Raw genomic sequence first — 26,719 nt, forward strand, 5'->3', positions numbered from 1 at the left:
ACGCTTATTACCCTTGCATGTTTCTACTACTGTTAGTCTTATTTACTGAAACGAAGGCTCAGGACTAAAGAGATGATTCAGTGGGCTCTTGCAGAGGACTGAAGTCTGGTTCCCAGCACCCACATCAGGCAGCCACAAATGCCTGTAACTCCAGTTGCAAGGGATCCAATACTCCCTTCTGACCTCTGAGGACACACACATGCATGTGTCATATACTCAGAAACACACACACACACACACACACACACACACATAAAATTAAATTTTTTTGGTATGTATGTATGTATGTTTCTTTAAGACAGGGTCTCACTATGTAACTTTGGCTGTCCTGGAACTCACTATGTAGACCAGGTTAACCTGAAACAGATCTGCCTGCCTCTGTCTCCTGAGTGCTGAGACTAAAAGCATGCACCACCATGCCCAGCAAATAAAAATAAATCTTTAAAAAATAAAAACAAGATACAAGTACCACTGTGACAGTGGCTGGTTATTATGCCCCCAGCACTTGGTGCTGATATAGAATATGGGCCAAATATATAGTTTGCAATGGAATGACCTAAATCAAGTTTTTTAGGCCCCTGGGTCTTAGGAAGTAGAAATTTTTTTTAAAGATTTTTATTTATTATGTATACAATGTTCTATCTTCATATATGCCTGCATACCAGAAGAGGGCACCAGATCTCATTACAGATGGTTGTGAGCCACCATGTGGTTGCTGGGAATTGAACTCAGGACTTCAGGAAGAGCAATCAGTGCTCTTAACCTCTGAGCCATCTCTCCAGCCCAGAAGTAGAATTTTTTTAACAATTTATTTAATTTTATTTTATGTACATTGGTGTGAAGGTATCAGATCCACTGGAACTGGAGTTACAGACAGTTGTGAGCTACCATGTGGGTGCTGGGAATTGAATTCGAGTTCTCTGGAAAAGCAGCCAGTGCTCTTAACCAGTGAGCCATCTCTCCAGCCTAGGAAGTAGAATTTTAATATGCAGTGTTGCCTTATCATGAGTATCCTTGCTGTCTGTTCAAATGTCATTACCTTAGTTAAGGGCTGAGGACCAACATATTGGAACAATGAATTTATATTTATTCTGCAACTGCAAAGGAACATGTTCAAGAGAATGTGCATCAAGTTCAGCAAGTATCTAGTTCAAATGTTGCCACTTCTATAAAAGAAAAAGAGTTTACGTTTTCTAGACAGCTACTTCCAATTAATCACAATTGACACTTGAGATCAAAAATTATACCATAATCTGAAAGAGCTAAGATGTCTACATGTTCACTATGACCCACTGCCTTTGATAAAATTTAATAATTGAGGGGGCTAGGGAGATGATTCAGTGGTTAAGAGCACTGACTGCTCTTCCAGAGGATCCGGGTTCAATTCCCAGCACCCATATGGCAGCTCACAGCTGTCTGTAATTCTAGTTCCAGGAGACCCAACACTCATGGCAAAACACCAATGTATGCAAAATATAAATAAATAAATATTTTTTAATAATTGAATGATTAAATGGGTTAAATCTATTTGCCATCCTAGACTTAGTCATACTGACGGTGTGAGCATGTGGCATCACTGATGTATGGATGCTGGTTTCCATTGCTGTTCCTATGCATCTAATAATAAACTTTGATTGCAGGTAGCTTATTTAATGGAGCCATTGTGCATTAGCAGCAGAGACTCAAGGGGAAACTGTTGTCCTTCATCTGGTTGGTACCAGGCAACAGGAGAGAAGGGAGATGGAAACTACCCAAGTGAAAGAGGAGCCCTGCAGACAGACTGAAGAGTTTGTAGCCAAGCTAGATTTAGTGGCTGAAAAGAAGCTACTGAGAGAATATGGAAAGCCAAAGGCAGCTCCAGCCCCCACAGATATTATACCCTAGAGGGGCTGCCCACAGAAAGTGAAGAGGTAAACAACTTAAATCACCTGGTCTTCACAGGGAGGCGGAGCAGAGTGACTGCAACACAGAGCTGGACTCCACAGAGTTAGCTAAACTTTTTGGGTTCAAAGTCTGACTTCAGCACCAGTTTTAGCCATGTGATCTTCAGTGTGTTACTGGATATTTAGAACCCCTGTTTTCTCTGCTCCAAACAGATTAGTGTTCTACTTTAAAGATTTGTGTGTGTGTGTGTGTGAGAGAGAGAGAGAGATTTAATTGCAAGAATGCAGCCAGATATTATAACACATTCCTGTAATCCCAGCACTTGAAAGGCAAAGGCAGGAGGATCAGAAGTTCAATGCCATCCTTGGCTATACAATGAATTTCAAACCAGCATGGGCTATAAGACATCCTGTTTTAAAACCCAAAACAGGGCTGGGAGCGAGGTAAATTGGTAGAATGTTTCCTTAGCATGCATAAAACCTTGGGTTTGATCCCTAATTCCATATAATCAGGGTGTAAATGATACACACTCGTAATCCCAGCTGTCAAGAGGTGGCTGCGGGAGGATAAGAGTTTTGAGGTTATTCTCAGCTGCATCTAAGTCCAGCTTGAGGTAAATAAGATTGGGTTGCAAACAAAAGAGACAATTCAGTGGAGTTTAGTGATACACACCTGTAGTTCCAGTTACTCAGGAGTCTGAGGTGAAAGGATCATGTGACCTTGGGGGTTGAGATCTGCCTAGGCAAGATAGTAAGACCTGGCTCAGTTGTGCCCAGAGCACAACCCCCAGAGAGACCACCAGAGAGGCCCAGACTGTAATAAGCAAGGTTTATTTAGCGTAATACAAACATGTTTGGAACTCATCTCCAACCCAAGTTGCTTTTAAAGGTGTAACAACAAAGAGGCCTTTTGAAGCTGCTTTGGCACGGGTGCAAGATCTTTTTTTCAGTCCCATCCTGCTATGTCAGCTAGTTTTTTGTTCTTAGAGCAAGGCTACCCTGTTCCTGAGTCAGGCCACCTTTGTCAGCCTGTACCAGGTGGCTGGCTGGGCTGAGTGTCCGAGTGGGAGGGGGAAGGAAAGTGCTGTCTTTCTGGGAACGTGAGATCAGTCTGTGTTTTTAATTTTAAAACATTCTGCTAGGAAATTCCTTCTTGTCCCTTTGAGAATAAGGAGTGAGAGTCCCACAGCTCAAAACCAATAAATAGGTCAATAGGAAAAGATGGTGTGGATGTAGATGCAGCTAAAGAAGCTGTAGATGCAGCTAAAGGTGTTCGCTACCAATACTGAAGACTAAATTCCCTAGAATACACATGCTGGAAGGAGAAAACTGATTGCTGAAAGTTGTTCTCTGATCTTTACGAATGTTCGTGTGTGTGTGTGTGTGTGTGTGCACGCACACGTCTACACATGTGTGTAGAAATAAACGTAATAAGAACTAAAACAGCAAAATGTCTTGACATTCAGCTCATGTCAAGCACAATGTGTAGCTCATAACAAGTAGTTATTGCCAGGTGGTGATGGTGCGCACTTTAATCTCAACACTCAGAAGGCAGAGGCAGATGGATCTCTGGGTTTGAGGCCAGCCTGGTTTACACACCAAATTTCAGGATAGCCAGGGATACACAGAGAAACCCTGTCTTCAAAAAAACAAAACAAACAAAAATTGTTAGAGATTATGTATGGGAGCTTCATCCTCCTGTTTGATCCCAGCCACAGCTGTCTCTGTTCTTATGTCCTCAGAGAGCATGTACCCCAAACACAGGCAGAACAGAGTCAGAGCATGTACCCCAAACACAGGCAGAACAGAGTCAGAGGGTTGTTTTCAGCAGAAAGGAGAGCAGCAGCAGGAAATACACCTTTCAGAATGAAAGTCTGAGCTCAGTGGCAACAACCAGCTGCTGCTAGTTTCTGGCCTTAGAAGTCTTCATCTCCCATTTTAACCGAGTAGCCCATGCTGGGGCAGTAGGGGCGGTCTCTTTCCTGGAATAGGCAGGGGTTTCTCAGAAAATGTCTTTCCCCATAATTTAGTAACAACTAGATACATTAAATGTGGGACTACCTATGGTTGGAAAGTTTAGTGGGGGAAAGGGAATGGTACCCCGCTTGTACTCCTCAGGGAGGTGTCCATCCACAGGAATTGACTATAGCTAGCTGAGGCCTATTTTGATTTCTTTTTTCCTTGGATAGAGCTCAGCGTTTGAAGCATGCTAGTCAAACTCTCTACTGAGCTAACAGCCCCAGTGAGCTGTGTCACACCCCTCTCCGAGTCCTCTCATTTAGCTTTCCCAGTGTTCCTGAACTTGCCAATGCTTATTCTAATGTTTGTTTTAGCTTTAACAGAATCAGTCAATTTGGAATCTCATTGTTAATATTATCTGGCCGGCCATAATAGCTAGCTTTAAGACCACAGGTGATACAGAAAAGGTTAGGGTTTTGTTGTTGTTGTTGTTGTTGTTTGGCTTGTTTGTATGTTTCCCTACAGAGGTCAACATCAGATTTAGAATTAAATTCACATTTTCATTTTGGGGCATTTAAAAATTGTTGAGATTATCACGGAAGTCTTCAGTGATCTGTCTAACAAAGTCATCCTTCTCTGATTTTCCTGGTAACTGTACAGAACTGACCTCTTCTCACCTTACGGTCTGCCTTCACTTATTCTATATAAGTAAAGTTATGATGCAGATAGTACATCTCTAAAGTTTCCTGTGCTTCTTGGGTTTCCCAGGGGGAGACTCAGCAGGACTCAAAAGAGGAGGATCAGGGTGAAGGGGATACTTCGGACGTGGACGAGCAGCCCCCGTCAGGTGACCATGATGACGGCATAAGCGCTCAGGAAACTCCCCTGGTGGACATCCTTTACAACTGCCCCAACTCCTCGCAACTGTAAGTACAGCACTGGGGGTGCCTGTGCCACACACGAGGTACCAAAGGTGATCCCCAGCACTGCTGGGACTCAGCATAGACCTTCATCCAGGGTTGTTAGGATTCACGCTTTTATCTACTTCTCTTGAATTTGTTAGTATGAAATGAATTATTTTTATAAGTTTTGAAAGGGGTTACAGGTGGAAAATATAGTGCTAATATATACGTGTAAGCAAAATGCTAATGCACATAAAATTAAATAAATCTTAAGAACAACCAACAGCCTGTTTTGTTGACATTAAGAGAGCCTTTGTGGATGAGGATGTGGCTCAGATGTAGATGAAAAGCCCTAGGTTCAATAACCAGCACTGTGAAAAAGAAGGGAAGAGAGTCTCAATCATAAATAAACCTTCTCAATAATTGCTAGTTTAATTTACTTAAGAAATAGTGATAAGTGATCTACTATTATACAAAATATACCTTTTTAAAAATTACTGGAACTGGGCCAGGAGTACATGCCTGTGCTCTCAGCACTAGGGATGCTGAGGTAGGACCAGGAGTACACGCCTGTGCTCTCAGTGCTAAGGAGGCTAAGGTAGGAAGTTTGCTGCAAGTTCAAGGTCAGCGTGGTCTACTTAGCGAGTTCCAGGACAGCCAGAGCTACAGAGCAAAACCGTGTCTCAAAATTAATTTTGTAGAAACTTATTTTTAAAAATTATTGTTTTTCCCCCAAGACAGGGTCTCATGCAGCCCAAGCTAGCTTCAAATTAGCTATGTAGTTGAGGATACCTTGCTCTTCCTATTTCTACCTTCCAAGTGCTAGGATTATAAATCTAAGTCATCATGACCAGCTCTTTAAGATTAAAGTTTATGCGTTCCCTTTATCTTGCATGTACCTTGGGAAATAGTTAATATAATTGTTTTATTTTTTGTAGATAATTGAAGGACTAAAGACCATATTTTACACATCTATTTGTTTTGAAATATGGTCTTACTAGGCAGCTCTTGTTGGCCCGTGTCTTGTTATGCTCCTGCCTCTGACTCTTGAGTGCTGGGATTACAGGTATATTCACCATGTTCTCCTCAAACTGTTTTTTGGAAAGCAAAAAATAGCGAGCTATGTTGGTACAGGCAGGCTGTAATCTTAGCACTCTAGGAGGCTGATGAACCTGTTTTTGTGTGGTATTACTACTGGGGAAATTCAAACAAACATCTGCTTACATCAACAGGGAACTGATCACAGACCAAAGTAATGATATCACCAAAGTCCAACTTGGTGAATTAATGAGTTTATTAGGGTAATTTACAGAAGCATAGGTGAGAGGTTACTTATTGGAGAATGGGATGTCTGAAAGGTAGCACTGAAAGCCCACCCCATCATGGGTAACATCTCATGAAAACTGAAACCTTAAGATTTCTCTGTATAACTTGTAGATGGGATCTGATCAGTAGATGGGAGAGTCTCCTTAGAAGTCCTTACTATTTATATAACTTTGGTGGGGGAGGAGCTTGTGAATCTTCTTAGTTTCAGGGACTTCCTGAGACTTGCCAGTTGTTTGCTTCCTGATCTTAATGAGTCCCCTAATGAGTTGAAAAGGAAGTCCTTTTAGAACTTCCAGAGTCTTTTCTTTGTTGTGTCTTGTTTTGAGACAAGGAATCAAACCTGGCTGTCCTAGAACACGGTATGTAGACCAGGCTGAAACTCACAGAGATCCACCTTTCTTTGCCTCCCAAGTGCTGGGATTAGAGACATATGACAACATGTCTGACAACTTCCTGAATCTTCAAGGAACTTCATTTCAAAATGGGATGTTTAAATTCAATATAAATTGCATATATCTTCTGTATCTTAGGGGAAAAAAAGAAAGGTGAAAGAGAGAGGAGACAGGAGAAAGAAAAGAAAGCAATAGAATAGTGGTGATGATGTCTGCTTGATCAAATATTTTTTTTATTTATTTGGTTGTTGAACCAGAGTCTCATGTAACCCAGACTGACCTAGAACTCAGTATGTAGCTGAGAATGATCTTAAACTTCTGATCCTACTGTCTCTGCCTAAGTGAGATTATAGGCTTGGCCAGTTACCTTAAGTGGGGATAGAAAACTGAATTCTTATGTTAAAGCACAAGTTTAAAGCCCCTTTAAAAAACTGGGCCTGGTGCCTCCCATCTATTATCCCAGAACTCATGAGTTCCCTGGTTGACCTAATAACTTCCAGTCTGGCTACAAAGTGAAACTCTCTGTCAAACAACAATAACAGCAGTCCCTAGGGTGCGGGGAAGGTAGAGGTAGACCCCAAAGGTAGAGTGCACTGATAGAACTCTTGGCTAGTATACTCAAGGCCTTGTGTTTTAGCATTGGAAAACAAAATCAGACAGAACAGGTGTTCACCAGGCTCTTTTCTATCTCAGTCTGTAGTCTGTATTGACAGGGACAAGAGAAACAGACCTTTAGGGTCTGGTCCTACTACACTGTACACCTACTCCCTTGCTTTTGCTCTCATTTATGTTACTTAGTATTTGTCTCCATAGAGGTAAAATAAAAGTAAGACAGAGATTCTTTTTTTTTTCTTTTTCTTTTTTTTTTTAGTAATTTTATTAAATTATAAAAAGTTTCCATTTACGCCCCTCCTCCCAACGCCCTCCCACTCCCCCCTCCCTCTCCTCCTCCCTCTTTGTCCCCAAGGGCAGTCAGGGTCTCCTGCCCTGTGGGAAGTCCAAGTTCCTCCCCCCTCACTCCAGGTCCAGGAAGGTGAGCATCCAAACAGACTGGATCCCAAAAATCCAGTATATGCAGAGGAAACCAGTCCCAGTGTCATTGTCAATGGCTTCTCGGAAAGACTGCAGGCCAGCCACATTCAGAAAATCCGGCCACATTCAGAGAATCTGGTTGGATCACATGCTCGTTCAGTCACGGTCCATCTGGCCTTGGTAAACTCTCATTAGATCCGACCCCTTGTATCAGTGGGTGATAGTATCCCTCGCAGTCCTTCGTCATTTTCTTCCTCCTTCTGCTCCTCGTTTGGATCTTGGGGGGCTCAGTTTGGTGCTCCAACGCGGGCCTCCATCTGTATCGTCATCCAACGCCAGATGAGGGATCTATGGTGATAAGCAAAATATTCATCAGTATGGTCACGGGCCAAGGCCGGTTCAGGCACCCCCTCCTCTGTCCAGAGAACAATCTGGGGATCTCTCCTTGGACCTGGGATCCCATATATAATCAAGTTTCCTGTAAACTCTAATATGACTCCCTTAGTTGAAATATATTCTTCCCTGATCCCACATTCATCCTTCCTCCCTTCCCCCCATCCCGGTCAACCGAGCTTTCTCCATTCCTCCCCTACTCCCTTCTCTCTAACCCTCTCCCCTTCCAACAACCCTCCCACCCCCCCCCCCCCATGCACCCAAGGTTACCTGGGACTCTTGACTATTTCCTACCTCCTGGCGGATAGGTAAATAATCTTCATCAGGTTCGTCTTCTTATTTAGCTTCTCTAGGATCACGAATAATAGGCTCAAAGACCTTTAATTATGGTTAGAATCCACTTATGAGTGAATACATACCGTGTTCCTCTTTTTGGGTCTGGCTTACCTCACTCAGTAAAGCGTTTTCTATGTCGATCCATTTGCATGCAAAATTCAAGATGTCATTATTTTTTACCGCTGAGTAAAACTCTAATGTGTATATGTTCCACACCTTTTTTAACCATTCTTCTATTGAGGGGCACCTAGGCTGTTTCCAGGTTCTGGCTATTACAAATAGTGCTGCTATGAACATAGTTGAACAAACGCTTTTGTAGTATGTTTGGGCATCTCTAGGGTATATTCCCAAGAGAGGAATTGCTGGGTCCTGAGGGAGGTTGACTCCCAGTTTCCTGAGAAACCGCCACACTGATTTCCAAAGTGGCTGCACAAGTTTGCATTCCCACCAACAATGGATGAGTGTTCCCCTCATTCCACATCCCCTCCAGCATAGGCTATCATTGGTCTTTTTAACTTTAGCTATTCTGACAGGTGTAAGATGGTATCTCAAAGTGGTTTTGATTTGCATTTCCCTGATCGCTAAGGAGGTTGAGCATGACCTTAAGTGTCTTCTGGCCATTCGAAGTTCATCTGTTGTGAATTCTCTGTTCAGATCAGTACCCCATTTTTTAATTGGGTTAATTAGAGTTTTAGTGTCTAGTTTCTTGAGTTCTTTGTATATTCTGGAGATCAGACCTTTGTCTGATGAGGGGTTGGTGAAGATCTTCTCCCAGTCAGAAGGCAGCCTTTTTGTCTTACTGACAGTGTCCTTTGCTTTACAGAAGCTTCTCAGTTTCAGCAGGTCCCATTTATTCATTGTTTCTCTTATTGTCTGTGCTGCTGGGGTCCTACTTAGGAAGTGGCCTCCTGTGCCTATATCTTGTAGACTACTTCCCACTTTCTCTTCTATCAGGTTCAAAGTGGACAGATTGATGTTGATGTCTTTAATCCATTTGGACTTGAGTTTTGTGCATGGTGATAGATATGGATCTATTTTCATTCTTCTACAGGTTGACATCCAGTTATGCCAGCACCATTTGTTAAAGATGCTTTCCTTCTTCCATTGTATACCTTTAGCTCCCTTGTCAAAAATTAGGTGTTCGTAGGTTTGAGGGTTAATATCTGGGTCTTCTATTCGATTCCATAGGTCGACTTCTCTGTTCTTATGCCAATACCAAGCTGTTTTCAATACTGTAGCTCTGTAATAGAGTTTGAAGTCAGGGATAGTAATGCCTCCAGAAGTTCCTTTATTGTATAAGATTGTTTTGGCTATCCTGGGTTTTTTGTTTTTCCATATAAACTTGATTACTGTTCTCTCAAGGTCTGTGAAGAAGTTTGATGGGATTTTGATGGGGATTGCATTGAATCTGTAGATTGCTTTTGGTAGAATTGCCATTTTTACTATGTTGATTCTCCCAATCCAAGAGCAGGGGAGGTCTTTCCATTTTCTGGTATCCTCCTCAATTTCTCTTTTCAAAGGCTTAAAGTTCTTGTCAAATAGGTCTTTCACATCCTTGGTTAGAGTAACCCCAAGATATTTTATGGTGTTTGTGGCTATCGTGAAAGGTGATGTTTCTCTGATTTCCCTCTCCGTTTCTTTATCCTTTGTGTATAGGAGTGCCACTGATTTTTTGGAGTTGATCTTGTATCCTGCCACGTTACTAAAGGTGTTTATCAGCTGTAGGAGTTCTTTGGTAGAGTTTTTGGGGTCGCTTATGTACACTATCATATCGTCTGCAAATAACGAAAGTTTCACTTCATCCTTTCCAATTCGAATCCCCTTGATCCCCTTATGTTGTCTTATTGCTATTGCTAGAACTTCAAGCACTATATTGAAGAGGTATGGAGAGAAGACAGAGATTCTTAAATATGCATAGTTGGTTAATTATGAGGTTACAAAACCTACCACAGTACCTATAGTACATATATTGAATACTTACTGTGAGGATGTAGAAATGAAGTTCTACAACTTAGTGCAAAGGAGCTGTTGTTACTTTAGTCTGAGTGATCAGAAATTTAAGGCACAGATGCTATTACAAACCAACCTCCCATCCAACCTCCCTCCCATAAACAAACCTAGTGATGCTCACTGGGGCATACACAGAGACAGGGAAGGATAAGAGAGGCTAACTGGGAAAAGGAAGGGGACTAATGGGACAAGAGATGGTAAGGGGATGGTGGTGTATATGATCTAAATATATTAATGTGTATGTATAAAAATGTGATGAAATCCATTATTATGTATAATTAATATATGCTAATAAAAACATTAAATAAAATAGGAATGGCTGGAGAGATGGCTCAGCAGTTAAGAACACTTGCTACTCTTGCAGAAGACCCAAGTTTGTTTCCCAGCACCCATATCCGGAGGCTCACAACCATCTGTAACTCAGCTACAGGGAATCTGATACTCTCTTCTGGCCTCCTCTGGCACTGCACTCATGTACACAGAAACACACAGAATTACAAAACAAAAATACAATCTTAAAAAATAAATAAAATAGGAAAAAAGAAAAGAAATTTGTTTTGTGCTTTAAATGTCTTGATTGGATAGGGTTCTGTAAAATAATAGCATCTAAGGATAAGTTGAGTAAAGATCATAGTAAAATTATATGATTTGATGGTATGTGATTTAGATCCAGGTGAGACCAGGTATGGCGGCATATGCCTTTAATCCCAGCACTCAGGATACAGAGACAGGTGGATCTCTGTGAGTTCAAGGCCAGCCTGGTCTACACAGCAAGTTATGGGCCAGCCAGGGATACATAGTGAGACCATATCTCAAAATGAATAAGTAAATAAATGAATTTAAAGTGCCTGGAGAGATGGACCAGCAGTTAGAAATACTAGCTGCTCTTGTAGAGGACTAGGGTTCAGTTCCCAATACCCACATGATGTAACTCCAGTTTCAGGGCATCCAATGACCTCTTCTGACCTCCTCCATGGGTACCAGGTACACACATAGTACACATATGTACATACAGTCAAAATATTTATGCACATCAAGTAAAAATAATCTAAAAATTGACTCTAGATCTAGGTAAAATATTACATAATGAAAATAAATAGTTATGAGGAGGTATTAAAAGTGAACAGATAATGGGATTGCAGTTTCACATGGATTTATACCCTCTAGTACACGATGCAAAATAAGAATATGAAAATCATTTTTTTCCTGTGACAGACTCTCATGTAGCCCAGGCTGGTCTTGAATTTGCTATGTAATCAAGGATGATGAACTTTTGATATTCCAGTTTCTGTCTCCCAAGTGCTAGAACTGCAGATGTGCCACCATGTCTAATTGAGAGAATGTTGAGATCAAAGTATTAAGACAACCTCTTTCAAGGGAATAATACAGTGTATGATGTAGAACATGTAACATACCATTTGACTTTGCAAACAGAAAGCTTTTCTTCCTTCCTTCCTTCCTTCCTTTTCTTTTACTTTTTTTCTTTTTCTTTTTTTTTTTGCTTTTTGTTTGTTTTTGTTTTTGTTTTTGAGACAGGGTTTCTCTGTGTAGCCCTGGCAGTCCTGGAACTCACTCTGTAGACCAGGCTGACCTCAAACTCAGAGATCTGCCTGCCTCTGCCTCCCGAGTGCTGTGATTAAAGGTTGTGCGCCATTGCCTGGCTCAACAGAAAGCTTTACAACTGGGGAAATTATAAGTGAGATAAAGTATTGAACTGTTGTATCTCAGAAGAAAAGCAAAGGGGGCTGGAGAGATGGCTCAGAGACTAAGAGCACTGACTGCTCTTCCAGAGATCCAGAGTTCAATTCCCAGCAATCACATGGTGGCTCACAACCATCTGTAATGAGATCTGGTGCCCTCTTCTGGCATGCAAGCATACACGAAGGAATGTTGTATACATAATAAATAAATAAATCTTTTAAAAAATTGTCTTAAAAAAAAAGAAAAGAAAAGAAAAGTAAGACAGTTTAGTCCAAGTCAGGAAGTATCATGAGAAGAAAGGAATCTATAGTAGGTATTCATTTTAAGATTATGATAGCTAAGGATATAGTCTAATAGTAGAGTGCTTGCTTGTCCAGCCAACAAGAAGCCCTAGTACCAAAAATCAAACAAACAAACAAACAGGCAAACAAAAAATGAAAACTGAGGTCAGAGGAAGGGCTCAGTGTATAAAAACACTGCTGGCCATCGTGATGACTTGAGTTCCACATGGTGGGAGAAGAGAACCAGCTCCTTCCAGTTGTCCTCTGATCTCCATTATGTATAAGTGTGCGCATACTAGCGCGTGCACACACACACGCACGCACGCACAAGCGCACATGCCGGCTATAGAAGAAACTAGGGAAGAAGTTAAAACAACTGAGACCGCTGTGCAAAGGAGGCTGAGGGACACTGACGAGCAGGCAGGGGGCTGAGGGACACTGACGAGCAGGCAGGGGGCTGAGGGACACTGACGAGCAGGCAGGGGGCTGAGGGACACTGACGAGCAGGCAGGGGGCTGAGGGACACTGACGAGCAGGCAGGGGGCTGAGGGACACTGACGAGCAGGCAGGGGGCTGAGGGACACTGACGAGCAGGCAGGGGGCTGAGGGACACTGACGAGCAGGCAGGGGGCTGAGGGACACTGACGAGCAGGCAGGGGGCTGAGGGACACTGACGAGCAGGTAGGGGGCTGAGGGACACTGACGAGCAGGCAGGGGGCTGAGGGACACTGACGAGCAGGCAGGGGGCTGAGGGACACTGACGAGCAGGCAGGGGCTCAGGGTTAGTCTCCAAAGCAGGGAGACAAAAAGAAAAAGTTCAATTTGGAGACACAGTTTGTATCCAGAACCAGTCTAGGGCAGATGGGCCCACTTCAGATGTTAAAATGGAAAGCAGAGGGCAGCCATTATCAAGAGGCTGTGAAAGGGAATACCATATTTCTCCTGTGTAAAGTGTGCCGCCTGATCCAGGTAGGGATCCCCAGCTGCCAACAGGTTCCTAGGACCTTGTTCAGAGAGGAGTACACATGTATGCGTAGTGTGCTCAGGTAAGGGTCTTAGACTGCCAGGCGTATTCCTAGAAAAGGACGGTATGTGCATAGCCCAAAGAATGGGCTTCCAGGCTGCTAAACCGGCTACCCCTAATGAGGCATAAGAGGAGAGTGAAAAAGAAAAGTACTTAACTATCAAACATTCAAATGAAACATGAGACAATTCTTGGATATGTGAGGAACAAATTAATAGTATCTGCTATGTTTCCTGTGGTTATAGGTACTTAGGAAAGAACACTGAACAAAAACTATTTTTTTTTTGAAGTGGAGTCCTATGGAGCCCAGATTGGCCTCCAGCTCATTATGTAGCCTTGAGCCTCTTCCTTCTCCTGCTTCCAAAGTATTGGGTTATAGGTGTGCACCATCAAGCCCACTTCAAACTATTTCATAGCATAGTTCTGTAGAATCACAGGTACCAACCAGCAGCAGTAGACAAGGCTCAAGTGAGCCAGGCAAACACCTGTAATCCCAGCATTTGGTAAGATGAAGGTTAACAGTTAAAAGCCGTCTTGAGCTAAACGTAGGTTTTCAGAATAGTCTCCAAACATCAGGGTGGGGGGAAAGGGGGAGAAATGGAGAAAAGGCAGAAGCAGTTTCAGATTTGTAGTAGACACTATAAGACAGTGCCCACTTACCCAGCATGGTGGCACTGGCCTATAATTCAAGGTTCAGGGATGTGAAGGAAGGAGAATCAGGAGTTCATCTTCGGTTACATAGCTAGTTCAAAGCCAGCTGGTCTACACGAAACCCTATCGCAAGAGAAAAAGGAGAATGAGACAAAGCTAACCACTTCATAGGGCAGTAGTGACACAGTTCATTGTGGTGGAGAGAGACGGTGCAGCAGTTAAGAGCACTTACTGCTTTTGTAGAGGACCTGGGTTCAGTTCCCAGTGCCCATATTAGGCAGCTAACAACCACCTGTAATTCCAGTACCAAGGGCACCTATGCCCTCTGACCTCTACAGGCACCAGTTCATTCTTGATGCACACAAAATCACACTGAGACACGTAAAAGAAAGAATGTTTTAAAAATATATAGTTTACTATCCCTTATTAAGTACATTCTCATGGCTATGATATTATAGTCCTTCAGATGTTTAATTAGGAGCTCTATACCTTGGGAAAGCCTCATTATCCACCTAGTGAGACACGGGACTACTTATGAAGCGACTGTCTCTTTTCTGTCGTGTATCCTGTAGGAGTGACCTAAGCCAAGGTGACCCTATTCAGGATCATTTCCTATTTAAGAAGACTCTTTTGCAAGTCTGGAAGATGATTGCCAGTCACAGGTAGGTTTCCAGTATGAGATTATCTCCAAAACCAAAGGACGTGTTTGGATATGCACACAGAAGGGGATATGTTCATCCTGCAAGTCATGGTTGGAGTGGGGGTACAGGTCTGTGACTTCAGCTGCTGATGTGCCTGCCCAGCACGCGTGACATTCTAGGTCTCATCTGAACATAGCGATAACTGGCCAGGACCTAGCATGCCTATCGTCCCAGCCTTAAGGAGATGGAAGCAATATGATCACAAGTTGAAGGGCATCCTATTTGAGACAGGCCTGAGTAACAAGACAAAACAAAGAGTCCCCCAAACTAAGACCCAAGCCATGGATGAGCCCTCTATCTGTTTTATTAGTCTCTAAGGAGTCATGCTGTGCTGTTTGAATTGCCTTTAGGAATTCGTTCCTAATGCATGTACTTCAAATATATGTGCCTCCTTCCCATATGATGGATTTTCCTTTCCATAGCAATAGGTCCTCAGAGCTGTGGATAAGGCTCCCTAGGTAGAATGCATATATGAAGTTCTCGATTTAATCCTGGTGCTGCATATACCTGCCAGTTCTGGTGGTACATACCCATCAAGGCAGGAGAAGCAGAAATATACATTCATCCTTAGCGGTATAGCAAGTTTGAGGCTAGTCTGAGCTATGTGACACCCTGCCTCAAAACAAACAAAAGGTTGGAGCAATAGCTAGCTCAGCAAGTAAGAATACTTGCTGCCTTTGCAGAGGACAAGGGTTCGGTTCCCAGCACCCACACAGTGGCTCACAACCATCTCTAACTCAAGTTCCAGGATTCAGGTGCCCTATCCTGGATCTGTGGGCGCTGCACACATGTGAGGCACATATATACATGGAGGCAAAACATTCATCCACATAAAATGAAAATAAAAAAAAATGAAAATAAATACTTTTAAAAGGGAAAGAAAAAGATCAGGGTCTCGGAAACCTTGAGCAAATTTTGAGCCTTTAAAAGAGATTATGATAATAGTTAAAATATTTTACAGGTTGGGTCCCCCTCCCCACATTCTTGCTGTTTAGGGAAGTCAACAAGAAATAATATGCTCCTGGGCAGTGATGGCACACACCCTTAATCCCAGCACTTGGGAGACAGAGGCAGGCAGATCTCTGTGAGTTCGAGGCCAGCTTGGTCTACAGAGTGAGTTCCAGGACAGCCAAAGATACACAGAGAAACTCTGTCTCAAAATATATATAAATAATATACTGTTTGTTTTTGCTTTGTAGCGTAGCTGGCCTAGTACTAGAACTCCGTAAGTAGTTGAGACAGGCCTCCAGCTCTTGGTGACCCTCCTGTCTCAGCTTCCTTAGTGCTATGATTTTGTTTACTTTGTAGTTCTCAGTGTTCTTGTCATTAGCCACCATTCTCCTTTGGAGTGACTCCCCAGGGTTTCATTATTCTTTGGGTTTATTTCTTAACAGGTTCAGCAGTCCATTTCTGAAGCCTGTGTCAGAAAAGCAGGCCCCGGGATACAAGGATGTGGTGAAAAGGTCAGTAGGAAAGGGGCCAAGAGCATGGCTGGTTGCTTTGTTATTTCTTGAGACAGCATCTCATGCGGCCCAGGCTAACTTTAAACTGGCTAGATAGCTGAGGATGGCCTTGAACTTCTTATCCTCCTGACTCTAATTCCCAAATTCTGGAGTCACAGGTATGTACTGTCATGCCCATCTTTTGTGGTGCTGAAGATTAAACCCTGGGTTTAGAGCATGCTGGGCAAGCCTCTACCAGCTGTGCGACATGCCTAGTCTGATTTCTTTTTGTTTGTTTTGTTCTGTGGGTTGCAGTAGCTCAAGCTGGTCTCAAATGGTTGGAGCTCACCTTGAATTCCTAATCCTCCTGCTTCGACCTCTGAAGTGCTGGGATTATAGGCCTGAGGCCCTCAGTTGCTTTTTTTTTTAATATTTATTTATGTATTTATTTATTATGTATACAATATTCTGTCTGTGTATATGTCTGCAGGCCAGAAGAGGGCACCAGACCTCATTGCAGATGGTTGTGAGCCACCATGTGGTTGCCAGGAATTGAACTCAGGACCTTTGGAAGAGCAGGCAATGCTCTTAACCACTGAGCCATCTCTCCAGCCCCCCTCGGTTGCTTTTATATCTGTCTTTTCTTTCTTTATCCCCACCTATTATTTCCAGTACTCACAAACGGAAGATACATTCCACAGCAATATAAACCAGCTTGGTTAAAAAAATTTTTTTTGGATGTGTTTTCTGTTCCCTGCCCCAACAATACCTAGATTGGTTTTAAACTTGTGGGTTCAAGTGATCTTTCATTTTCTGCTTCTCTCTTAGTTGAGACCACAGATTTTAGAGACAATCTCATGTACCCCATGATGGTCTCAAACTTAGCTGAAGATGATCTTGAACTCTCCAGCCTCCTGCCTCTACCTCTTGAGCACTGCAGTTACAGCTGTTATTACTGTTATTTCTTTTGTTTTATATTTTGTTTGCCATTTATCTCAGTTTGGCTGCTAACTGGAAATATTTCTGCCTCGTTCTTCACAGTGCTACAGTTAAATATGTGTACACCCATCTCTGGTCCTTCCACATTTGACAATATTTCTTGAAGAAAATTTTCAGAGGGATCCCGTGTTCATTTCGGCTGTTAGTTTTAGACATGCTAAGACAAAGACATTAAAGAAAATTAAAAACATTGGTTGAGTGCAATATTTTGAATGTTGGCTTAGTTAATCTAAAATGCTGTCATAATGGAGATGGCTCAGTGGTTAAGAACACTCAATTGCTCTGGCAGAGGATGCAGGTTCAGTTCCCTGTACCCACAGGGTGCTCACAACCATCTGTAACTTTGGAGTTACAATTCCAGGGGGTTTGCCATCTTTTGGCATCCACAGGCATGAGACATGCACATGTTGTGTCTATACCATGTAAGAGAAGCACATATACACAAAATAAAAGTAAATCCAAAACTTTTTAAAAATGCTGTCATAGTCGGGCGGTGATGGCGCACGCCTTTAATCCCAGCACTTGAGAAACAGAGGCAGGTGGGATCTCTGTGAGTTTAAGGCCAACCTGGTCTACGAGAGCTAGTTCCAAAACAGGTTCCAAAAACTACAGAGAAACCCTGTCTCGAAAAACAAAAACAAAACAAAACCAAAAAATGCTGTCATAAACAGTAGCGTATAAAAGGTGATGGGAAAGGTGGTGAGGTGGCCCTGTCACAAGGACCAACCTTGCAGATGTGAGGGCCTGAGTGTGGATCCCCAGCACCTAGATAAGAGCTGGTGCGGGGGTACATACCTGTAATCCCAGTGCTAGGGAAGTGGAGACACGAGCATCCCCAGCCGAGATGAGGAGCTGAAGGTTCAGTGAGAGAGAATAAAAAATAACCTCAAAAAATAATGCAGAGGGCTGGAGAGATGGCTCAGTGGTTAAGAGCATTGCCTGCTCTTCCAAAGGTCCCGAGTTCAATTCCCAGCAACCACATGGTGGCTCACAACCATCTGTAATGAGGTCATGTGCCCTCTTCTGGCTTTCAGGCACACACGCAGAAAGAATACTGTATACACAACAAATAAATAAATAAATATTTAAAAAAATAAAATAAAATAATGCAGAGAACAATTGAAGAGGACACCTGACATCAATCTGTAGCCTTCATGTAGACATGCAGGTACACACACACAACCCACACACATGCATGCACACACACATATACACACTCACCACACATGCATGCACACACACCATACATGCATGCACACACTTACATACACACATTTGTGCTGCTATAATAAAATGCCACAAGAATTAATGAATAATGGAAACTTATTTCTCATGGGCTTGCAACCTAGAAAGTCTAAGATCAAAGTTCCTACAGACTTGGTATGTGGAAGGACTAGTCTCTTCCTCATTTTTTTTATGGTATATTTTAAATTCACATTCATTTTCTCGAAGAGGAGGGTACATGTCATGGTGTGTGTGTAGGTCAGAGGACAGTTTGTCAATTTGTGATGTTATGTATGTGGATGTGTTGGGATGAAGGGCTAGTGCCACCACCCCCACCCCCAGACTTCCTTTGTTTGTCAGCAGTCACTGTTTATTAATTGACCAGACTGCAAAAATACTATTGTAGATAACTTAGTTCATCTTTCTAATAAACCCATAGATCTTGTCTTTCCCTTCACTGTACATCATGGAGGAGAACATTTGAAGGGCCACAGAAACTTACTTCCTTGAAGCATTTTCAAACAGGATATATTTCATGAATCTTATCTGTCCAAGCCTATGATGCCAAGCTTAGTAATAGGTGGAGCAATTGTTTATCTGTCAAGGCAATTTACTTCCTATTGATTTTGTTGTAATGGTGCTTGTAGGTTAATTCACTTATTGACTTCAGGTTCAGGTACCCACCATGTAATATATGGATCCACAATCTTCAGCATGTTAATTTAAGCCTTGATAAACTTCATGAAGGTGTTCTTAAGGCCTGATGAAGGCAAGCTGGAGATGTGGATCAGTGGTTACTAGTACTTGTTGCTTTTACAGAAGACCCAGTTCCCAGCACCCAGATCATGGCTCACAACCATCCATAACTCCAGTTCTGAGGATTTGATATCCTCTTCTGAGGCACACACATGGTGCACAGACATATATGCAGGCAAAACACTCATACACATAATATACAAATAAATAAATCCTTTAAAAAAAGATCTAGGGTGCTGGAGAGGCGGCTCAGTGGTTAAGAGCACTGGCTGTTCTCCTAGCGGACCTGAGTTCATTTCCCAGCACACACATGGCAGCTCACAGCTGTAACTCCAAGATCTGATCCCTCACACAGACATGCATACCAATGTACATAAACTAAAAATAAATATTATTTTTTTAAAAAAGATCTAGTTGGGTGTACTGGCACAGGCATTTAATCCCAACACTAGAGGCAGAGACAAGTGGATTTCTCTGAGTTTAGCCCAGCTTGTTATATATACATAGTGAATTCCAGGACAGCTGGAGCTACATAGTAAGACCCTGTCTCAAAAAAAAAAAAAAATTCTGGTGATGGCAAAGAGGCTGCAATACCTTACAGATCATTGGGTTTATGATCTGTCAATAAAAAAAACCATTTGTCATAGTCACATTTTTTATTTATATTATACAATCTATGTATGTATATGTGTGAGCATGTACTCTGTCTGAGGCATGCGTATTTTATCAGAGAACAACTTCTGGAGTTAGTTCTCTCCTTCTACAGTGTGGGTCCTGGACATTGAACTCAGGCCATCAGCTCTGACGGCAAACCCTTCCACACACTAAGCCATTTTCTGGCCCTTTTAGTTAACTTTCGTTGCTGTGATAAAATACCCTGGATAATATCGAAAGCAACTTAAAAGATAAAGGGCTTCTTTCTGCTTTCAGTTTCAAATGTTTATAGCCCATTGTGAAATGGAAGACAGGCAAAGAAGGCATGATCATAGGAACAAAAAGCTGGATGCTCATATTGTATCTATACTTAAGAAGCAGAAAGGGACCTGGGTGGTGGTGACGCACGCCTTTAATCCCAGCACTCAGGAGGCAGAGGCAGGCAGATCTCTGTGAGTTTAAGGTCAGCCTGGTCTACAGAGTGAGTTCCAGGACAGGCCCCAAAGCTGCAGAGAAACCCTATCTTGAAAAGATAAAACATAACAAAAGAAACAGAGGGGATAGGTAATAGCACAGGTTGTAAAGCCTCAAAGCCTACCCCAGTGACCTTCCAGTGGGGTTCATTGTTCTAAAAGTTCCATAACTTTTAGAATAACGGTGGTGGCGCACGCCTTTAATCCCAGCATTGGGCAGCAAAGGCAGGCAGATCTCTGTGAGTTCGAGGACAACTTGGTTTACAGAGTGAGTTCCAAGGCAGCCAGATCTACACAGAGAGACCTTGTCTCAAAACAACAACAACAACAAAAAATCCATAATTTTTCCAAACAGTGCCACCATTCAATTCCTGTCCCCATAAGTTCATGGGGCTAACTTAGTTTATCCTTCTAATAAATCTATCAGTCTGAATACATTCAGTCCAACTTCAGAAATTCCCATAGTCCTTAACAGTACCAATATTTCAAAAGTCCAAAAATCTCCATCTAAAATATCTAAAGCTCAGGACCATCTCTTTTCTAATTTGTTTGTTTGTTTGTTTGTTTGTTTGAGACAGAGTCTTACTGTGTGGCTCTAACTGGCCTGGAACTTGCTATATAGTCTAGGCTGGCCTTGAACTCTGGAGATCTGATTGTCTCTGCCTCCTGAGTGGTAGGATTAAAGGTATGTGCACCACACCTAGTTTTTAATTTTTTTAATTATTTATTTATTATTTATACAGTGTTCTGTCTGCAGGCCAGAAGAGGGAACCAGATCAAATTACAGATGGCTGTGAGCCACCATATGGTTACTGGGAATTGAACTCAGAACCTCTGGAAGAGCAGCCAGTGCTCTTAACCTCTGAGCCATCTCTCCAGCCCCCCTCCTTTTTTAAAAAAAAAGATTTAAGTTTTTAATTTTTTTAAATGTTATTATTATTATCATTGCTATTATGTGTGTGTGTGTGTGTGTAAGCATGCATGTGCACGCTTACACACACACACACACACACACATTTGTATGTGGTGCTACAGGAAGGAGTTCAGTGCATAACCTTCAGCAGCCCGTTCTCCCCTTCCACAATGGGCTCCAGGAATGAGCTCGGGGTGTCAGGCCTGTACAGCAGGTTTGCTCATTTACCTGCTGAGCCATCTTGTCAGCCCCTCTCCCAGTTGTGACCCCGGTAAATAAAAAACAATACAATGACACAGGGTGGACGTTCCTAATTTAAAAGGGACCAATGGGGGCTGGAGAGATGGCTCTGCGGTAAAGAGCATTGCCTGCTCTTCCAAAGGTCCTGAGTTCAATTCCCAGCAACCACATGGTGACTCACAACCATCTGTAATGAGGCCTGGTGCCCTCTTCTGGCCTGCAGGCACACACACAGACAGAATATTGTATACATAATAAAAAATATTTTAAAAAATCTTTTAAAAAAAAAAAGGACGAATGGGGTGTAGCAAGGGAAATTTGGACCGAAGCCAGCAGAGCAAACACCAAAGCCTGCAGCTCTCTGTTAGCACCTGGTGCTACAATGTTCATCTGGGCTCGAAAAGTTGTGCTGTTATATAGAACACACATAGGTTCTCTCTCGGGCCAACTCCATCCCATGTCTACATCTATGTTCAGTAGAGATGTCATGGTCCTAGGGTCATCTTCACAGCTTCACACAAGGGCCGCTCAGTCATTGCTGCAGCTCCACGACACTTTGTTGTCTCAGTGCAGATAAGAGGTTTCTCTTTAATGGCACTCATCTCTTTATCAATAAGACGTGTTTATGACCTGCACTCTCCTTGTTCACAGCTCTGATCTGTGCGCCCTTTCTTGCCAGGCTTCACGGTTTTCTCTCTTCTACGCCTCTCGCTGCAGACGTGGATGAAAGCAGTGAGCAATAAAGAGCTTCATGTTTTCCTGCTCTGAAATTTCCTCTGCTAAACAAATTAGCCCATGACTTTTTAAAATGTGCATTGGTGTGAAGGTGTCAGGTCCCCTGGAACTGGATTTTCAGACAGTTGTGAGCTTCCATGTGGGTGCTGGGAATTGAACCTGGGTCCTCTGGAAGAGCAGTCAGTGCTCTTAACCTCTGAGCCATTTCTCCAGTCCAGCCCATGACTTTTTAATTCAGCTTTTCTCACGTGCCAAGAATTGGCAGAATATAGCCAAATTATTTGCCAGAATAAAACCTGAATGGCCTTCATCATGGTTCCCAATAGAATCCCTGCTCATCTCTGAATCTTCATGAGCCAAGCCTCTCCAGTCTGCATTTTTCTCTGCTTCTTTGTCTTCAGACTCCTACAGAGGAGCCTATAAAGCTCTTCTCAGCACGTTTGAAGGCCTTTCTGGCCCAAATTTCAAAGTATTTTTTCACTTCCTTCTCCCAAATTAGTTTCAAAAACCTAAGAACCTTATAGTCAGGCTTATAGACACTGCCCCACTCCTGGTACTGGTTTCTCTTAGCTACTCTCTGTTGCTGTGATAAAAATACTCTGGGAAAAAAAATCAATTTAGCTGGGTGGTGGTGCCAGTACTTGGGAGGCAGAGGCGGGTGATCTCTGAGTTTGAGGCCAGCCTGGTCTATAGAGCAGTTCCAGGACAGCCAGGACTGTTAAACAGAAAAACCCTGTCCCAAAAAACCAAAACAAACAAAAGGTCAACTTAGACGTGGGTGTGCTGGCAAACTCAGAGGAGCAGAGGCAGGCGGATCTCCGAGTTCTGGCCAGCCTGGTCTACATAGAGGTTTCCAGGACAGCCAGGGCTATTGTAAGAGATCTTGTCTCAAAAAAGCAACCAACCAACAGAAAGGAAACGTAACAGATGAAGGGCTTATTTTGGCTTACAGTGTCAGTAAGATACAGTCGGGCAAAGCATGATGGCAGCAATACAGGAAGCGTGTACTCCTCGTGACACACTTCTTCCCAGCAGGGCTCTGCCTTCTAAAGGTTCCACACCTTCTCAAGCAGCTCCCTCAACAAGGAGGCCCATTGTTCAAATGCATGGATGAGGGGGATTTCACATTCAAACTACAGCATTGGTGCCTCGGATTCTCAGGACCAAGGCCAATTTGGGTTTGGTAAAGTGCATAGAATCGCCCGTCTTCCTTGCCCTCGGGCCTTTGTACATCTGGGTGTTCCTTGTGGTAGTGCATGCGTTTTCACGGTAAGCGTCCTCTTTGTGTTCTAGGGCAGCTTTTGGGGACATTTCTTTTTAAGAGCTTTCCTTTCAACTAATGGTTTCTGGCACAGTAGGAGCCCCCTTTTCCTTCTCTTTGGCACCTCCATGATTACAGCCAGAAAAAAGCAGCATGAAATTTCTTCAGACCTCAGTTTCTCCATCTGTCTAATGGAAAGCATATGTCCCTATCTTTACTCTGGAAAGTTAGGCAGGAATATCACCAGTTGAAGGGCAGCATAAGCAATGGGAAGGCAGACAGACGTCCTGCCTCTGCCTCTCAAATGTTGGATAAAAGGTATATCACTGTGTCCAATAAAATGCTGCATTAAAACAGTAGTGACTGTGGGCCTTGTATCAGCAAGTCTGCAGTTCTCACTCCCTGAGACAGTGCAGGAAGATAGCAAGTTCAAGGCCTGCCTGGCAGTTTCATAAGATCTTCTCTAAAAGGCAAAAGAAGGGCTGGGATAAAGGCTTAATGGGAGGGCGCTTACCTAATATGTGAAAGGTGCTACCTAGGTCCGTGGTTCTCAACCTTCCTAATGCTGCAACTCTTTAATACAGTTCCTCCATGCTGTGGTGACCCCCAACCATAAAATTATTTTGTTGCTACTTCCTAACTGTAATTTGGCTACTGTTATGAATCATAATGTAAATATCTGATATGCAAAATATCTGATATTCAACCCCTGTGAAAGGGTTGTTCGACTCCCAAAGGTCTTGACACACAGGTTGAAAACCACAGCCATGTGTTCAATACTCAGTGCCTCCAAAATGATGATGATGATGATAAGTGATACCTACACTGTGTGTTTATTGAAAGGATTAATTTACCGTAGAATGTGCTGCACATAGTGCTTGCCTTTATAAGGGATCAGTATCTGCAGCTACTGTTTTATTATTTTATGAAAATTGTTATGGTTGCCTTTCTTGTAGTTTGCTTTCCATTGCTGTGATAAACACCATAACCAAAAGCAACTTGGTGGGGAAAAGGGTTTATTCCATATTCCAGGTTTATTCCATCATCCAGGGAAATCAGGGTGGGAATTCAAACCAGGAACTTGGAGGCAGGATCTGGAAGCAGAGGCCATGGAAGGGTGCTTCTTACTGGCTTGCTCCTCCTGGCTTGCTCAGCCTGCTTTCTTACAGAACTCAGAACCATCTGCCCAGGAGTGGCACCACCCACAGTGGACTGGGCCCTCCCACATCCATCATTAATAGAAAAAATGCTCCAGTTATGCCCACAGAGCAGTCTAAAAGAGATATTTTCTCAATTGAGGTTCCCTCTTCCCAGATGACCCTAGTTTGTGCCAAGTTGACAAAACAAAAAATAAAGACAATAGGGCTGGAGAGATGGCTCAGGGGTTAAGAGCACTGGCTGCTCTTCCAGAGGTCCTGAGTTCAATTCCCAGCAACCACATGGTGGCTTACAACCATCTATAATGAGATCTGGTGCCTTCTTCTGACGTGCGGGCATACATGGAGGCAGAATGTTGTATACATAATAAATAAATAAATCTTTAAAAAAAATAAAGTTCAATTGAATCAGTGAAATTTTTATTTTTACTAAGAAAAAATTCTCAAAGAGCTTGTTACAGACACCACATTTTTTGTCTGTCTGTGTTTATCTGTCTGTTTTGAGAGAGTCTTACTCTTGCTGTCTTGTAACTCAAGAGTAACTGTGTAGCTCAGGCTGTCCTCAAAGTCATGGTAATTTCCCTGTCTCAGCTTCCGGTTCATTCGCTCTTACACATTAGGGTTGATTTCCTCTTGCTCCTGCAGACCCATGGACTTAACAACCCTGAAGAGGAACCTGTCCAAGGGACGCATTCACACCATGGCTGAGTTCCAGCGGGACCTGATGCTGATGTTCCAGAATGCTGTGATGTACAACGACTCTGACCATCACATCTACCATATGGCCGTGGAGATGCAGCGTGAGGTCTTGGAGCAGATGCAGGTACTGTGACAGTGCCATAAGAGTGGGGAATCGGATGTGAGAAGCCTGTGAGACTAAAGTGATGTAGAGGGAGTGGCCTTGTGTTCAGAGATGACTGGAGGATCCTCGGGATTGGTAAACTCCAGGTCTTCCCTGTCTTAGAAGGTCCAGATTTATGCCCGGTGGCAAGAGGTTATCTGGGAAGGCCAGCAGCAAGACAGCAGGGACTGAGCAAGTAATGGGAACTTCTGCTTTCAGAGGCCCAGGTTGTAAACTTAAAAGCAAGTCAAGTGCTGGATCCCCTGTCCATGTCCTGGCTGCTACAGCTGCAGTAATGTAACTCACGTCCATTAGCAAATAATGTACGTGAATAGTTGCCGCCTTTGGGGGATGGGCATAGTAAGGTCAAGGAGACGTGAGGATTTCTCTTTGAGGAAAATCACACTTTAGTGATAAAATAGATGGGTTTTTTCCCTATAAAATAGATGAAATTGCACTTTCTCCTATGTGGCTTTAAGGTTCTTAGTTTGTGTCTGGCCTTGCTCCTGTAGGTGCTGAGTACTTGGTTAGACAAACGGAAGGACTTGAGCAGTCTGGAGTGAGCCTGCTAGTCCAGTGGGTGAAGCCTGGAACTACAAGTCTGAGTCTACAACAGTTTATTGCTCTCCTGAAAACTGGCCAGAGAAGATCTGAAGACTTCCTTCTTCTCCATCACCTTCCCTAATAAGGATAATAAGCCTTACTTCCTTACTGAGAAGTCAATGGTGCTTGCAGCTGTAATACTTTAAAGGGGTGGGGTGGGGTGGGGTGCTGAGATCCAGATTTATGATGTAAATATTTCCCATATTTTTGTTGCATAGATTTAGAAGTGATTTAATTGAACCTTTGCTTCTTTATAAATAAATATTTTACAAGCCAAAGATTTTGTTTGGTTTTTGAGCCAGGTCTCAAAACATTTAACCCAGGCTTTCCTGGAAATCTCTATAACATCCAGCCTCTACCTCCAATGGAATACTGGATTAGAGGTATGTGCCCCCAGACCTTACAAAGACTGTTTCAAATAATTAAAGAAGCCCGAAGAGAGAGCACAGCATCAAGTGGTGAAACGAAGACGGTATTTGCTGGGGATGGCCCAGTGTTGAGCGCTTGTCTAGCATGGGCCCCGGGGTTGATCCCAGCACTAACACCATCACCTCCTGGGGGGGGGGGAGGGAGGGAGAGGGAGGGAGAAAAGAGAAGTAGCGTCAAGAAATAAGCTTGACATTAATCTTTCACATGGTGTCTGGGAGGGGTGAAGCCGACTGAGAGGAGTGTCTGATTTATCTCATTAAAAAAGTGTGAATAAATCAAGCATTCTTCAAGTAGGTACGAGGATGAAAATCAATTAGCGGGGAGCTGGCACTACGGCTCAGTGGGTAAAGAGGCTTGCATACAAGCCCGGCCACGAGGTCCATCCCTGGAAACCGCAAACA

The 26,719-nt window shown here is 42.9% G+C and overlaps 1 protein-coding gene across 4 annotated transcripts in view; it reads left to right on the forward strand.

The window, feature by feature from the left end:
• Positions 1–26,036, forward strand: part of Brd8 (bromodomain containing 8) — a 53,325-nt gene extending 27,289 nt beyond the window's left edge. Inside the window, exons 23-27 of one of the 4 annotated variants that reach the window (XM_085699980.2) lie at positions 4,611–4,768; positions 14,463–14,552; positions 15,986–16,054; positions 25,091–25,268; positions 25,799–26,020. In XM_085699980.2, coding sequence (XP_085556106.1) covers positions 4,611–4,768; positions 14,463–14,552; positions 15,986–16,054; positions 25,091–25,268; positions 25,799–25,849 — 546 coding nt within the window. In that variant the 3' untranslated portion in view covers positions 25,850–26,020. Of the gene's footprint in view, positions 1–4,610; positions 4,769–14,462; positions 14,553–15,985; positions 16,055–25,090; positions 25,269–25,798 lie in introns of all 4 variants that reach the window. The other 3 variants (XM_085699981.2, XM_085699978.2, XM_085699979.2) reach the window with 3 other exon arrangements.
• The last annotated feature ends 683 nt before the right edge of the window (positions 26,037–26,719 follow it).

This window comes from Myodes glareolus, chromosome 13, assembly GCF_982192425.1.
Source record: "Myodes glareolus chromosome 13, mMyoGla1.1, whole genome shotgun sequence".
Lineage (NCBI taxonomy): Eukaryota > Metazoa > Chordata > Mammalia > Rodentia > Cricetidae > Myodes > Myodes glareolus.